Below are 16,846 nucleotides of genomic sequence, written 5' to 3'. Positions count from 1 at the left end.
CTAACAATATTTTGTGTGTGCTTGTTCCTCAGGGATCCCTGCTGTGTGCCCACGTTGGTTTAGGGCACGTTAGGGTGAAGGCAGTGTCATCATTGCAGGGGAAGAAGAATCTGGAAGAACAAAGCAGGCTCCATAGAGATATGGAGGGTTTTCATAGAGAAAGGAGAATGGGCCTTGGGAAATAAATAACTGCTGCTAAATGTGCCAAGTGATGGCCAGGTTGTTTCTGATATGTCTAAATTTTTTAATGTTTTCCTGATGCATTAGCAGACATGCCCAGGATTTTTCTTCTATTTACAGCATAGCTAGCTGTCAACTGCTCCTTGATGTGAGAGTGGCAATGCCTGACCATTTTTATTTTTTTTTTCCAGAACTCTTTTTCCTATTTGCTGATTTAGGAGATCTGCTTATTTGTTTTCATTTCTCATTGCTGATGATATGACTTTGGTCTCCCTTGCCCACCCTTTCGTTGCAGAATCCAGAGAAGCTGTCGGAGGATCGTGCTCACAGGGAGATGATTCCTCATGAAGTCACTGGATCCCCTGCAGAAATCAAATGTGACTTTCCGTTTATCAGACTGAAATCAGAGCCAGCCAGACAGTGAAGCAAGCACAGTGGAGGGGGGACGGCGAAAGATGAAATCCAACCAAGAGCGGAGCAATGAATGCCTGCCACCTAAGAAGCGAGAAATCCCTGCCACCAGCCTGCCTTCGGAGGTGAAGCCGGTCCTGCCAAACGAAAACCACCGTGCAGATAACCTGGCATGGCTCCCCAGCACACCCAGTGGCCAGGGCTGCCTGGGGGGCCGGCACCGGCCCGGGGGCACCTCCTCGGTGGAGGCAGGCTTGCAGCAGGGTTTGCACAAGTCACTGTCTGCAGGGATGGACTATTCCCCGCCGAGCGCACCCAGGTCCGTTCCGGCCTCTACCACTCTTCCCACGGTGTACTCGCCCGCCCTCTCCCAGTCAGGGACCCCCGTTTCCCCCGTGCAGTACACTCACCTGCAGCACACCTTCCAGTTCGTCGGGCCCCAGTACAGCGGATCGTACACCGGATTCATCCCCTCGCAGCTGATCTCCCCAACGGCCAATTCCGCGACCGGCGCCGTGGCGGCGGCCACCGCCGTTGCAACCACTCCATCCCAGCGCTCCCAGCTGGAGGCTTATTCCACTTTGCTGGCCAGCATGAGCGGCTTAAGCCAGCAGGGGCACAAAGTTGAGCCGCACCTGGTCAGGACGCCTGGACTGATCGCTGCTGGGTCTCCTCCGCCCACCCAGCAGAACCAGTACGTCCACATTTCCAGCTCTTCCCAGAGCACTGTCAGAAACGTCTCTCCTCCAACCATCCCAGTCCCCCTGCACCCACATCAGACGGTGATCCCGCACACCCTCACCCTTGGCCCTTCCTCCCAAGTGGTGGTGCAGTACACTGACTCAGGGGGCCACTTTGTCACCAGGGATGCCCCCAAGAAACCCGAGAGCAGCCGGCTGCAGGCGATGCAGGCCAAGGAGGTACTGAACGGCGAGTTAGAGAAGAGCCGGAGGTACGGCATTTCGCCTTCTGCCGACATGGGTCTAGTCAAAGCAGGCAATAAACCAGCTCCCCATCACTATGAGACCAGGCACGTGGTGGTCCACTCGAGCCCCGCCGAGTACGGCGTGCGGGATTCCTCAGGTGTCCGAGCCTCTGTCATGGTGGTCCCCAACAGCAGCACGCCCACGGCGGACATGGAGGTGCAGCAGGCCGCCAACCGTGAGACCTCTCCTTCAGCCCTCAACGACAAGGGAAGTTTGCACTTAGGAAAGCCGACCCACCGGTCCTATGCCTTGTCTCCGCAGCAGGCTCTGGGCCACGAGGGCGTGAAGGCGGTGGCCACGCTGTCCCCTCACACCGTCATTCAGACCACCCACAGCGCCTCCGAGCAGCTCCCCGTGGGGCTGCCGGCGACAGCTTTCTACACCGGCACCCAGCCGCCGGTGATCGGCTACCTGAGCGGCCAGCAGCAAGCCATCGGCTACCCCGGCAGCCTGCCGCAGCACCTGGTGATCCCGGGCACACAGTCCCTGCTGATTCCGGTCGGCAGCGCGGACGTCGAGCCGTCGGGAGTCACGCCCGCGATCGTCACGTCGTCTCCTCAGTTTGCAGCAGTGCCTCACACGTTCGTCACCACCGCCGTCCCCAAGAGCGAGAACTTCAGCGCGGAGCCCCTCACCACCCAGCCTGCCTACCAGGCCACCATGGTGCAGGCGCAGATCCACCTGCCCGTGGTGCAGTCCATCGCCTCCCCTGCCGCCGCGCCCCCCACGCTGCCCCCTTACTTCATGAAGGGGTCGATCATCCAGCTGGCCAACGGGGAGCTGAAGAAAGTGGAGGACTTGAAAACAGAAGACTTCATTCAGAGCGCGGAAATCAGCAACGACCTGAAAATAGACTCCAGCACTGTGGAGAGGATTGAAGACAGCCATAGCCCGGGCATCGCCGTCATACAGTTTGCCGTGGGGGAGCATCGAGCACAGGTAATGGCATTGCGTGATGGGCTGGGGGGTTGGACCGGGGTGCATGCTCTGTCCCCCCAGGCCACACCACAGCTCACCTGCTTTGGATCCACTTGGGCTTGGTTCTTCATCCATCTGTGGTTCAAACTGTAGACCAAAAATCGTCCCACTCACTGTGCTGGGAGGAGCCATCAGGTCACACTGGTGATAGATGTAGACTCTTGGATACCAAATGGGCCTCTTTTATAGCTGGGGAGCTCACAGGAAGACTTATGTGATTTTCATGGGTTTTGATTAAAATACCAGATAATGTAAGGAGTATGAAAGGTTACATTTTTCATTTTGATAGGTGATTTTTACAATTCACACCAGAAGGGTTGTGATAGAATCAGATCAAAACTGACCCTAAAGAGATAGGTTGGGCACAAGGCAGTGAATTTCCACGGCTTAAAAACTTGGAGCTGTCCGGTAATAATTCTCATAATGCACATAAATTACTGAAATGCACTTCAGAGTTTTTCTGAAGGTTTGCTTGAAGGTGGTTTTAACATTGCATGGCTCATGTAAACTCTGTGGTCAAGTGCAATTTGGAAGGAAAAACTGTCTAGGTGTCTGGGCAGGCTGTGCTTCTGACCTCTGCTTCTCTGTTTGCAAAGCAGAAAGAAAACCTGTAACTTTCCAGAGGTGCTTTTAGGTTGAGAACAAGTGGATATTGATTTGAAAGCGTTATCCTGATGTTTTTGATCCATTTTCTGAGCAATTTAGATTCTGTTGGTTGATGCCGAAAAGTTGAGATGTACTGTGTAGCATTTGGCTTCCTGGAGGTACTCAGTTTAGGTAATCCTGCTGCAAATCTTTTTGTTTTGGTGTGAGTGCTGTGAGCTCCACCATCTGCAGCTCTGATGCTGCAGCCTCCGCACTGGAGAAGCAGAATGAGAGAGAAGGAGAATGAGAGGAACTGAGCACACACCTCAGGCTGATGGTTTGGAGGAGGAAAGCAAACAGTGATGGTACTGAGGAAAAGATCACACAGAAAATTTCTTACAGTCTCAGCAGCCTGTGGCCTGTCCTTCCTCAAGAGTACACACACGGTGAATCACTACATGTGGCGTATCCTCCTTCTCAAGTCAAACAGGCAGATTCCCTGTGTGGGTTTGTTCATGCATGTGCCTGCATCTGCACAGCTGATTGAAGTCGAGCCTCTCATGCTTCCAGTATAGAGACTCGATTTTTTTCCCCACTGCTTAACTGTATTTTGGTGCATCTCAGGTTAGAGGAACTGTCCTTGGATAAGGACCAGTTACTATAATTTGCCATGGTGCCTTGAATAATGAGATTTCAAAACTAGCAATCTCCACTCTGCAATTTTCATCTTGCACACATTTCTCTGCCTGCAGCCAGGCCATCGGTGTCTGCACAGAAGAAGGGGTACAAATGAGCAGATAGCGTTTATGTCATGTCTCGGTCACAGCCCTGTCAAGGCAGGCAAGGGACTGCGGTCCTGGGAAGAGCTGCTCTTTTGCAGGGGGTGGAGTGCCATCCTCTGGCAGAAAGAGAGCAAGTCCGAGGCTCTGCAAATCCAGGGCCTGGCACACAGGTCTCACCCAGCAGTGTCACCTTACAGAGAAGCCTATCCGGAGCAGGCTGACATCATCGCAGCCGAAATACTCCCCAGCTGTGTTTCCCACCGGGGATGCTTCCAGAATGGAGGGCGAGTCACGTTGAGATATGATTAGAACGAGAGTTTAATTTAGGTTTCCTGCAGATTCCAGGACTTGGGTCTCTTCCCAGATCAGCTGTGTCCCTGCCTAGCAGGCACTACTGCTGGTTTTCCTTTGCTTTGGGGAGCGGGGAGAGAAAGAGAGAGAGCTCATGCATTTCTACATGCTTGAAGTCTCTGACCTCACCCTTAGCCTGCTGTGGTTCTCTGGAAGCATTCAGCCTTATTTGCAGGTGTGCAGCAGTCATTACTCCTTAGAAAATTGCCTGTGTGAAGAGGCTTAGTCTTCTCTCTGAAAGAGCAGTACTTTGTGGAGCTGCTCTGAGCACCAGCACTGTAGTGCTGCCGTGCTGAAATGGAGCTCTTGACTCTGGAGTGCAGGGGGATAGAGCTGTGTGTGTAGTGCAGCTCCACAAAGTATTTCATTACAATTGACTTTCACTTGCATACGTGCTTCTGCAGGGAGAGAGCTTTTCGAGTGGTATTACCAAGGGAGGGTAACTTGTAAAGAGTAAGTGCCATACAGAAATAGGGTTGTTATCATTAGCTTTGGCTCACTTACTTACTCCTCTCAGGATCGCTGGGAAGTCATTATAATATTGATGAATCTGTATTTTCAAGCTCTGTGCAAACACTAGCTAATTTTCTCACCAGTTGAGGGACAGAGGTAGGAGGTTATTTTCAGCTGAGCATATACCCCTGTCATGTAAACAGGGCAGCTACTCCTGTGTCGTGTCACTGCCAGCCCACAGCTGGCCCTCCCCAGCACAGCACCTGGGCAGAAAGGGGTCATCTTCCCTGCTTTTCCAGTCCTCCAGTCACCTAGAAAATCCATCCTTCTTCCAGGTATGGAAACCTAGAGGAAAATCAACACACTTGAAGGCCTTAGTAACTGAAATAAATGAACTAACTGTCTTGACCCCTGGAGGGATGCTAGGTTTCCATTTCACAGCATCCCAACTCTGGATTAACAAGTCAAGTAAGTATCAACTGGGCCAGAACATAAAGTCCAGCTGCTGCTCCTGTGCATTCAAGGTGCCTAGAAGACAAGACCCATGGATCTACATCTCTTTGGAATACCATATATCATTTTTGTAATAAGAATTTCACCATGATTATGTATTATAGAATTATAGAATTATAATTATGTGTTATAGAATTTCATCACCTGTCTATCCTTTTGCTGCCAGGAGAACACAGAAGCAAGTAATTCACCTCCCTTGATGTTGAGGTCAAAGCACACAGGCTATGCAAAATAAGTTCTCTGAAATGCTACACTTCAGTTCCTAATAATTTCTAAAGTATAGATTAAATGGAAAAGATGAGCATGCAGTTCTTAATTTCCCTTTAAAAAAAAACAAAAAACAAACAGCAAAACCAAACCGGAATCAACACCACTAGAGATGGGAAAGTCCCATTAGAGCATGCAGTTATTAGCCCTAACTAGTTTAGTTTAGTGCATCTGTTTTTAGACCATCATCTAGTTCAGTTTCTCCCTTACATCTTTCAATGCACACACAAATGGTTACTTTTTCTTTGAGCTCCCTTTTTCATTATCTTTGTCACCGTAACAGACACAGAAAGAGATGTTGACTCAGTTCATTGCTGCAGATAGAGATCTCTGCCAGCCTTCCCCTCATGTGATCTCTGTGTCCCCTGGTCACAGGACAGTAAGTCCTTTTGTCTGCAAGGGATGGGTGGCTGTGGTCTGTCCTCACGTTCCTGAGCTCTGGGAGTGCAGCAGATGACAGAGCTCATGTGATGAAGGCGGCAGCCTGTGGTCTGCTGGAGGAGAGGCGGCTTCTCCTGGGAAATGACGGCATTGCGTGACTGCAGGGAGCAGCAGGCAGCCCCTGCCGTTCCAGCCCTGCCTGCCTTTGCCGTAGAACAGGGGACTGAACTGGGGTACATGCAGCCCTGGGGGTGCCCAGGCAGAGCCTGTTCTGGAGAGTGGTTCCACGGCACGAGGTGCTGCCTACAGCCCCAGAAGTCTCTCACAGGAAATCCACTCTTGTGAAGGCATCGGAGTGCAGGGGGAACAGTAGAAGTGCTGAAGTTTCTGACTAGGGGAGGTTGTGTGGGAGCAGGGCACTGCAGAGGCTTCTCTCTGTGAGGAGGAGGGCTTCTCTTCTGTGAATTCACCCAGTTGTTTTTTGGGCCCGAGAAGCCTTTCAGCACCCAAAGCAAGGCCTTCAGTGGAGAGCTCTGCTGCTTAATTGCACATTGTTTCCAGAACTGCTTCCTTCTCTTTGTTTCCAACCTGCCACTCCTAGTTTCATCACATTTTAATAGCATTATGGAGAAAAACACTTTATTGGAAAATGCATATTTACATTTATTAAAATATTGTTCACATGAACCACTTTCATTAGGCACCTTTTGCTTTCGTGCTTGTTATTTTGGTTGCAGCAGTGAGGCCCAAAACTAAAGTTGTGTTTCTCAGTGATGGGAAGGGTTTCCTGGGCATCAGATCTTCCAGCCCCTAGTATAAGTATTCCAGCTCCAGATGGGATTTCTTAAGCTGTCTTAAGCCTGTCTTGCCTACTGAGTTTGGCTGAGAAATAAAAATTACAGAATTATAGAAAGTTTCAGTTTTCAGTGGCTGCACTGAAGAGTTTTGGCTCCTTTCACTAGTCAGTGTTAACAAACAGAAATAATAACTTACTTAGCTTGCAATGGAGTCTCAGTATGCTTTGAGAGGAATCAACATATTTTGTTTCTTACTTTATCCTCTTACTAGTAGGTAGAAAAGTTCCAAATTTCCTTCTCTCCTATAATAATTGTGGCAAATACTGGGAGGTTGGAGGGAAGTTTTTAAAATAAAGGGTTTTGTCTTTTAATGCAGTGGTCAGAAAAAATTTTGTGGGGGTGTTTTTACTGAACTTTCACACTTCAAAGTTCTTAAACTTGTTTTTAGAGGATGGTTGCCTCAAATCCCTCCTTAGCTGAATCCAGAAGCAGACAGCTCAAACAGGGCTTCATAATCCATGAGGGAACTTCCCCATTTCAAATCAAAAGCGGTACATGCACAGTGTGACCAGATCGTGGGGATTCTAGCATTCCACCATCTTTGGTGTTATTCATGATCACCACCACCAATTCTGGTATGTGTTTCAGTGATCAACTCTTCAGGCAAGTGTTTTGGATACTACATTTAAAAAAAAAGCATAATGTGTGGTGGAAATGTGTTGACATCAAAAGGAACTTGTGTATTGGTGAGGATGATGCACACAACCAAGTATGATTCCCATAGATACAAATAGCTTCTGACAGGATGGAAAAGTAGAAAAGGAAAGAAAAAAAGAGAGCAGGCAAGCAGGAAGATGTGACAAAAAGCAATATAAAGGAGAAAGCTTTGTCCACCAGATGATCCATGCTTGGAGATGGCCTACAGTTCTTGTGTAGACAGCAGCTTCCATGTAAGTCCATGGGAGATTCTGGATACTCATTACTTCTCCTGATTAGACTTCAGATAAACTGAGATGCATATGTGTGGAATAGGATCCCAAGCTCTGGGCAAGTATTTCTGCAAATCCTCATGCTGGAGTGTTTCTATCCAGTGACATGAAGGGCTGGGGCTTTCATGGTTACCTCACCCCAGTTTCTCCATAGTTCAGAGCTTAAACCAGGGCTCAGGTCAGGTCCCTTTCCACTACTGCAGTGTGTGTGGTTTGTTGCAAATAGTTCTGGTTGGAAAAGGTTTAGCATGACAAAAATTGATGTAGTATCTTACACTTCTAAACTGCTCCTTTTGAAATTCCATGTACAGTGGCTTACTGTGTTGGGCAGGTGGAGTGGCAGGATAATGGATGCAGTGTTATCCACTGGCCTAGTTGCAGAAGTGCATAGCATATATTTATAGACTCAATTAGGTTTTTCCAACAGAATCAACCCTCCATAAACAGCAGTTTATGGCTGCTAGTGCATGGCATGCACATAGTCAGAGGCACCGTCAACATCCGGTGGGAATCATTGGTTTCCTGCTTCTGGAGCATCTATCTCTGAGCTGTCAGACATTCCTGAGCAAGTCTTGTTGCCCAAAAGGGCTGTGGAGCTGGTGGGGTGTGAGGGGCACTACCAGGGGCCCTGCTTGCAGGGAGAGCAGCTGTGGGGGTGGCACTGCTAGCAGGGAAGGGGCAGGGCTGCTGGGGGCTGTGCTTCCATAGAGCCCAGCCTCTTCTGTGAGACACACAGACTGTGCAACTCCATCCCAAGGCTCACACGTAACATTATGAGCAGATGTGTTGGAACTCTGGAGTGCAGTGTGCATCTCAAACTGCTTCTGTGTCAAAATGGATTTTTAATGGTGCAAAGCCATGCTGGGTGTGACAGAGTTACTCATTCCAGGGGTGAGAGGTGGTTTCACAAGCCTGCTGTGATCTTCCTTTTAAGTGAGTCTGTGGTCCTGGAGAGGGAAGACTCTCCAGGCAGCTGGTGCAGTCTGTGGCTGCTGAATGGCTCAGAAATGAGGTGAGCACATGTATTCAGGTGATCTCCTACCCTTTTCCCCTACCAAATTAGGGTTACACCATCAGAGTGGGATTGTGCCCCCATGCCTGAGAAGAGCTCCAGAGGACACGAGCCTGTGGGAGCAGAGCAGTGGGTATCTGTCTCCAGCACAAGCCAGCCTCTTACAGTCACAGACCTCACTGATGTGACAGGCAGCAGTTAAAAGCACGTGCCAAGTTTTAAAGAAGTATTAGTCAGAATTTCCTGCTCTCTTTGTAGTGGGCTGGGGAGGGGGGGTGTCAGCCCCATGCGTTGAGAATCACGAGTCCACATCAAGTGTTTGAGCCTGCAGTGAGTGCTGGACTGCTACCACGTGCAAAAATAAGTGGGTATTTTATCATGGTTTTATCAGGTGTTTTTTATCATGTTGGGGCCTCAAGGCCCAGCATTTGCAAGGTCAGGGAGAAGGAGGCACCTGCTGTTGGTCTGTTCTGGCCATGGCAGCTCCCCATAAGATGGTTAAGTAGGATTCCTAACCAGATGTATCTTTAAAGTGGGGTGAAGCAGAGGGAAAGGGGAACCACAGGAGGAGGAAAGATGACTACCTCCCTGAGGAAGTACAGGAGAAACTCTGCAGCAGACTGGAAGACCATGTGTGAGAAGGGAAGAAACTGGACTGGTAACAGACTGCTGGGGGAAGGCAGGCTCTCACTTGCTGCTCTTAATGGCTGCAACTTTGTGTGTGCTTGTGGCCTTCCCCTGACAATCAGAGTACCTTCACCCTTTCACACTGCTCAGTGAGTGCTTGTTCAGACAGAGGTCAGGATGACATTCCTGTGATCACTTAGGAAATCTTATGTCAGGACTGAGAGCTTCTCTTGAGCCGTCCTCTGGTTGGAAAGGGTCTTTAGATTTAAATTACGGTTCTAGGTACCACAAGGAGATGGTAGGAAACAGTTGGCCAGACACTGAAGCTGTTTCAACTCTTACGCCTGTCTGAGTGGCTGGATAAAGGTAAAGCTTGATTCCTGATGAAGTTTGTTCTATGAAATACTGAGCTCAGAGAAAGTATTAAGAGCTGGGTGACAAGAGCTGGCGTGAAGTCTGGTGACCAATATTCTGATTTTGCAGAAACTGAACATCGCCTTTGCAATTCCAGCTTTATCCCTCTCCCCTGTGGCAAGCACTGCACATGTGTGAGGGCTCATGGAGTGATCTCATGCTCTCCCCTCTCTCTCCCTCTGTCTTCCTGTGTTGTCCCGTCTCTTTTTGCAGGTCAGCGTGGAAGTCTTGGTAGAATATCCTTTTTTTGTATTTGGACAAGGCTGGTCATCGTGCTGCCCTGAAAGAACCAACCAGCTCTTTGATTTGCCATGCTCCAAACTCTCAGTGGGGGACGTCTGCATATCGCTCACACTCAAGAACCTGAAGAACGGCTCTATTAAAAAGGGCCAGCCCATGGACTCAGCTAGTATCTTGCTGAAGCATTCAAAGAATGACAGTCTAGCTGGAAGTAGACACAGGTATGCGGAGCAGGAAAACGGGATTAATCAGGGAAGCGCACAGATGTTAGCTGAGAACGGTGAACTGAAGTTTCCGGACAAAATAGGATTGCCTGCAGCACCTTTGCTCACCAAAACAGAACCCAGCAAGCCCCCAGCAACAAGGAAGAGGAGGTGGTCAGCCCCTGAAACACGAAAACTAGAGAAATCAGAAGAGGAGCCACCTTTGACTCTTCCCAAGCCTTCTTTTATTCCTCAGGAGGTTAAGATTTGCATTGAAGGTCGATCCAACGTAGGAAAGTAAAAGTTGTTTGGGGAAAGGAAATTAGGCTATCCCTTGTCATTTTTATCCAGATTACTGTACTGTAGACTAAATAACCCAGTATTTACATGTTATCATCTTATTTTAGGTTTATGTTATAACCTTGTTGTTATAGTTGCAGCTGGTATTATGCAGGAGACTGGTGCATATGTTTTTCCACAAGTGTTTGTCAGTGACTAGGTTTATCGAGAGCTACAGAAGGGGCAGTATCTGCTTCACACACCCTTAGTGGAAATGAATGTGTTGTCATGGCTCCTGTTTTCTAACACCTCGTGTAGGACAGGGTCCAGCTGTGATTTTGTTTTCTTTTCATTGCTTTGTGTTTGTTTTGTTGTTCTGGTTCCTGTTCTAGTTTTTTTGGGGGGGAGGTGAGGAGAAGGGAACTGTAGCAGAGGTGTGTGTCAAACATGGGGTGCGTGTGCGTGCGTGTGTGGGTGTGGGTGCGTGCCAGCCCCCAGGGCGGGACGGCCGCTCTCTGGCGGGTCGGTGATGAGGTTTCCTCACCCCAGGTGGATGCTGAGGACACAACCAACCCTTGGGTGTGTTACTGAAAAGGATCAGACAGTCTCTGATGTTTTCAACAACAAGCCAACTCTTACTCAAGGCTCTGCTATACATATATATATATATATATATGTGTGTGTGTATATATATATATATATATATATTTGCGTGTGTGTATATGTATATATATATATTTTTCCCCCATGGGGTCTGACTGCACTGATTTTTATTCCTAAAGCAAACTGCCACACCACATTTCCTTTCTGCTTGCTAGTGCAGTTCCATTGCCCAGAGTCAGCAACGACGGGGCTGTCCAGAGCCTCGACCGCAGGGTTTCCCTTGAGGGAGGGGGGTGGGTGGTGTGTACGTGTGCCTGGGTGTGCCTGGGTGTGTGTGGGTGTGCTGGGTGTGCGTGGGTGTGCGAGGAGGCCTCTGGCTCCGCGGATGCGCCTGGCTCAGGCTCACTCCTGTTTCTGTACAGTGTTAGACAAATCGACCGGGTTACGCCATTGACATTTGCTTCCACAAGGTAGATGCAGACTGCCCCTTTGAGATCACAGGCATCCATCGTTTGCAGTTAGGTTGCAAATCTTTGTCTTTAACTCTAGTACTGGTTTTAGTTCTTGGTTATGGACAACTGGTGCCACTTTTTTCAAATTGCGGTGCGTGACACAGGAATCCGCTGTTGAAGATGAACCTAGAATGTCTTTAAGCACTTAAAATGCTGTTCACACTTTATTGCTGAGCATCCTGGTCTAACACTCAGTACGTACTGTATATCACTTTAATCTGCTCGGAAAGCAACAACAACAAACAAACAAATCTCTTCAACACTGTAACTACATGCAACTATGTAAAGTTTTCTCACAGGCAAGATGCTGAAAGTTTTAATGTGGTTTCAAAGGGATGAATGTGAATTATTGAACTAGTATGTGACAGTCATTGTCCACAAAGGACTACTTAATAGGAGGCACTTTTTAAACTTTAATGCTTGAGAAAGAGTTAAAGGCATATGCGAGCTGACATAATAAAAAAGAAAAAAAAGAGAAAGGAAAAAGGAAAGAGGAAAAATCATTGTCCAGTGTTTTTGAAAAAGATGGACTTTAAAGAATCTTGCAATTTGCACATCTTGAGTTTATCATTTGTGTGGTATTCCTGCAGTTTTTACCTAATAATGTTGTGGGGTGGGGGGGTCTGAAAGAGCATAAACAAATGTAGCAATTACTCACTAACCTGCCTACGCTCTAGGCCATTTCATAGGGTTACGTTCCTTTCAGAGTTCATTTTTGGTCTTTCTACCTTATCGGCCACACAGAACCAGGTCCTACTGGGACACCTCTGAGAATTTTTCTTCGGACTTGCTGAGAGAGTTTTCCAGAAAAAAACCCATTTCTATAAGTAAGCAAGGTGTTTGTTTGTTTTGAAAACAAACCTATTGTTATTTTATTATTTTTATTATTATTATTATTTGTTATTTTAATTGCATCATTTTCCATTGGAAAGGCGACATTTCAGGAGTTTGGTACAAACCAAGTAGGAGCGGGGGATTCACGCGTTCAGTCTTTTCTTTCCCCAGGTAGGGCCGGATCCTCTGAGGTGCTGTGCACCCAACCTCCTGCACGAGCCTCGGGGAGGTGCAGCATGAAGTGTGTCGGGGCTGAGTGCTAAAGCTTGTCGCTGCTTCTTGGAAGATCCCAGTGGGATTGCAGTGGGATCGCACTCGGGCCCTCTGTGAGCAAGCGTTCGTGTCGTCATTTTTGGTTGGCGAGTTCACATCCTTCAGGTAGTTTTGAAGAAGCTGTACTCATAGGGAGAACAGGAAATCAAAGTCCGTCATTAGAAACACAGTAACCTAAAGTGAACAAATTTCTTTAAAGTCTTGTTTTCCCTCTCCCCTGAAATACAGTGCTTTTCTTTGAGAGAAGAAATGTTAACCCCAAACCCCATCTTTGACTCTTATTACTTGTTACTTGAAATTTAGCTCACACCAGACCGAATTGTTTTTATACCATATTCTGGGGTGCACCAAAAAGTTGAAATATGTTTAAAATAGCTTGAAACTTTTTTTGAATTTCCTTGAATTTTATTAACCTCTCGGCGGGCTACCAAATAGCTGAGTGGGTTTCTTCTCACAATCACACAGCTTAGTTAGTGCTTATTTGTTAATATTTCTGCTCAGAGAAGTTGCTTAATCTTCCATATACTCTGCTCAGGGCACTTGCAATTTATTGTTTCGTTTTGTTTCCTGTTTTTTTTTTTTTAAGCTTTGATGGTAAAGGAATAGAAAGAATTACAGATTTTAGTTCACAGTCTTACCACTATTTCTGTACTTCACGTGTACTTAGAAAAAAAGAAATCTCAAGTAAAACCATACGCATACACATTTGTGGTCAATAAGGAAGCAGGGGCTATTAAACTGACTGGATCTATTCAACTAACACTAAAAAAAAAAAAAATAAAAAAATACATTTGGAGCAATAGGAATGTATTAGTTCTGTGCTTGTATTTCAGACTGAGGAATTCTGAAATAACTGGTTCTTTCCAAACAATTGTCCCCTTCCATGCTTTAGCTTTTGTAGGATGTGCAATACTTCACGTGCCAACTTAGACTCACCTGTACGGTGTTAGCTAGATCTCATACCCACTTCTGATTTCCCCTGGTTTTGTCTCTTCTGAATTCTTTCTTTCTACCTTTCTCCCTGCCCCCCTCCCCCCTTAATAAGTCCCTCCCTGTCCTCCCCCCTCCAAAAACCCGCACCATATTAAGGGTATAAGATTCTTTGCCCCGGGAAACACGAACCCATTTTGTATTTGTTGTTTAAAGAGATCCAGGAAGAAAAAAACAAAAAGGAAAAAAAAGAGATGTATTCATGTCTACATGGCATCCAGGCAGAGGGTGGCACTCACCATATGCCGAGTGGCACCTTCTGCCTGGGCACACGTACACAGGAGCTGGCTCCCACTAGGGCCAAGTCCTTTGCAAGGCAGGGCTTTGCCTTTCCCTCTGGCACTGAGCATCCCTTGTGGTGCAGCCCCAGGCCCGGGAGTGCCATCGATCCCCAGGGCAGGTGCAAAACACCACTTGCAAGCAGGGGGATGCTGAGGTGAAGTTGAAGGAGGAGGCTCTGCCCCTGCTCTGCGTGGCAGCCGCTTTGCAATAGTAACTGAGAGCAGTTTTCTTTTTGTCTGTTTGTTCCTTTCCTTTTGTAGCAGGCCTCTTTAGTTTACAACGAAATGCATACAATCACCAAGAAATTAGTCAGGGCAAAGAAAAATAAAACAAGAACCTCTTTATAGGGATTTCTTAAAAAAAAAAATCTATTTGTCTGTCTGCCTATCTATCTATCTATCTATCTATCTATCTATCTATCTATCTATCTATCTCTATATATACAGTGACTGTTCCTTATAGCGTCTAACTTAGGCATTGTTTCAGTTTGTCTGGGCCACATCGTGGGGAATTTGAGTTTGATGTCACTTACCTCGAGTCCTCTGGTCGAGACCCGAATCGGAGTCGCTGTTGACCTATTCCACCATTTTGTACCTTGCCCTTAGACTTACTTTCCCTCAAAGATGCAGACCTCGGGAGGAGGGGAGGGACACACGTTCCTTTTTTCATTCCTTTAATTCCTTTGTCCCACTGTCGCTTCGTTCGACCTGTCGTTCCCGTCATTTTCTCGGCATGAGGAAGTGACATCACTACTCTTGTTTCCCTTAAATCAAGGAACATTTAGAAACCTTTCACACCTTTTACTCAGGGATGGGGCTGGTGTATGTGTGGTACACTGATGTGACCAGAAGCAGCACTTTTACTGCTCCGGAGTAGGGATGTACAATGTTACAGACAAGTTTGGATTTCCTGCATCTCACAGTTTAAACTTTGTAGATCTCATTTAGATTGCAATACAAAAGCAGCAGGGTCAGCATGAACTGTAGCTGTTGGTTACCATGAAAATACACTCTCTGCAGAGATTTATATTACTTTAAAGTGTGTTGCCAGTAGTAAAAAGGAAATGGTGAAATTCCGTTAATTCTTGCAACTACTTAAAAAAAAAAAAAAAAGGCCTGCCTCAAGGAGAGCGAATTCTCAATCTTTTTAAACACTAATAGTGTTGTTTCAGATTGGCTCTTGGTGCAATGCTCTGCATGTCATGGGACACAGTTCTGCAAAAGCTTATACATGTGTGCATGGGAGGTCTGGGCTGGCCAGCAAAGGCTGCTCAGGGGCTTGCTGTAAAGCACATGGATAAATCTTTGTGGAACTGAAGCGTGGTTCAATCAGGGCCGGATCCTGGCCTTAACTGGGCAGTTGGAAAAATGTCGGGGTTGACCAGGGCAGAAGCCTTGGGCAGGTAGAGGGGATTTGGCCCATTGAAACACTTTCTGCTGTCCCAGAAACTTGACAAATGGCAGAATGAGATATGCACTCGTACAGTTTCCATTTCTTTCCTCCCCATCATCACAGGTAGCAGCAGAGTCAACTGTGAGCTCTGGCCAGTGTTGATGTGAAAAGCAAGGGGAACATGCCACCAGAGTGGAGGCAGTAACTTCCTTTTCTCTGGTTTTTCCAACCCTCCCATTCTCCCAAATCCTACAATACATAGCAAAATGAGAATTTGTTGATGCAGATATGCATATGTGCACACACACCCCCAGGCAGAAGTGTCTGTTTGCACACAAAGAAGTTATGTGTGCATTTTTTTTATGTGTATGCCTACATGTCCACTTGATTCCCTGTCCTGAGGACAGCCTTGCTTTGTGCCCATAGGGAAATTCCAAACGCGTTGCACACCTCTACTCCAGAGTTCAATTTCTTTTACATAGACGACCTCGCTTCAGATGTGTTACCTTTACTGATAGGATCTTTTCTTGTAGCACTATACCTTGTGGGAATATTTTTTGATGTAAACCTAATTTGAGAAGCTTATAAAAAATAGAAACTTTTTTTGAAGCACTCACATTGAGGAGTACAGGTAATGTTTTAAAAAATTGCACAAAAGAAAAATGAATGTTGGAATGATTCATTCAGTGTTTGAAAAAGAGATGGCTCTGTTTGAACAGTGAGTTTCATACCTTGTTTGTAAAAAAAAAAAGTTTTTAAATACAAAAGCAGAGAAAGGTTGAAAGTTACATGTTTTTTGTATATAGAAAATGTCATGTCTAGATAATCTGATTTGTATTGGCTCTGGCCAGGAAGAATTATTACTTAAAAGGCTCTTAAAGAACAACTGTGCTTAATTTTCTGTTCGTATTACATGGGTCCCGTTTCTGGGGAGTGGAGTCACGCTGTTAACTCCTGTGCTGAAAATACACCTTGGAGCAGCAATTCCTGAGTGCAGCTACCGGGCACTTCGAAGGGTGGCTACGAGTCTCCCTCTCCAGTTGTATTTTGGCTTTAAGTCTGTTCTGCCTGCGCTGAGGGAGCCCCTGGCAGCCCAGAGCTCAGGGCCGGTTCCGAGGGAGCCTTGGCCGTGCCCTGGGCAGGCCCAGGTGTGGGGACCCTGCTGGTGCTGGCAGCCCTCGGGTTGAGAGCTGCTGCCGGCTGAGCACAACCTGCGTAGTTTCCACCGGAGACCTTTTGGTCTCATTTTTTTCTCTCTCTGGGGATGCTGTTCCAGTTTTTTTCAGCACTTCCTGGTCCAGATGAAATCCAAAGAGTACAACCCTGAGCTAGAAGTGCTTGTAACAAGGTATCCTTGCCCAGCACTAGCAGCAGAATGGTACCTGAGGCGACCCGGCCCTCCAGCCCCAGTCACTGCCCCTTTCTCCCACCGCTGCTGCCAGTAGCAGCTGGTCACACGGTTCCAGTGACGGTCTTGACCAATGGCAAGACTGACGTTTTCAGAAGCCAAAA

At 47.1% G+C, this 16,846-nt stretch overlaps 1 protein-coding gene across 11 annotated transcripts in view; it reads left to right on the top strand.

Annotated features, from left to right (window-relative positions):
- ATXN1 (ataxin 1) overlaps positions 1-16,353 on the top strand; it is a 368,814-nt gene extending 352,461 nt beyond the window's left edge. For all 11 annotated transcript variants that reach the window (XM_058027067.1, XM_058027093.1, XM_058027084.1 and 8 more), the window contains 2 exons: positions 476-2,516; positions 9,940-16,353. In XM_058027067.1, coding sequence (XP_057883050.1) covers positions 636-2,516; positions 9,940-10,470 — 2,412 coding nt within the window. In that variant the 5' untranslated portion in view covers positions 476-635 and the 3' untranslated portion in view covers positions 10,471-16,353. The remainder of the gene's footprint in view (positions 1-475; positions 2,517-9,939) is intronic.
- Positions 16,354-16,846: the final 493 nt, after the last annotated feature.

Source organism: Melospiza georgiana, chromosome 1 (genome assembly GCF_028018845.1).
Source record: "Melospiza georgiana isolate bMelGeo1 chromosome 1, bMelGeo1.pri, whole genome shotgun sequence".
NCBI classification, from domain to species: domain Eukaryota; kingdom Metazoa; phylum Chordata; class Aves; order Passeriformes; family Passerellidae; genus Melospiza; species Melospiza georgiana.
Note: the sequence above shows the minus strand (reverse complement) of the source record. Positions and strands in the feature narration are given on the sequence as shown.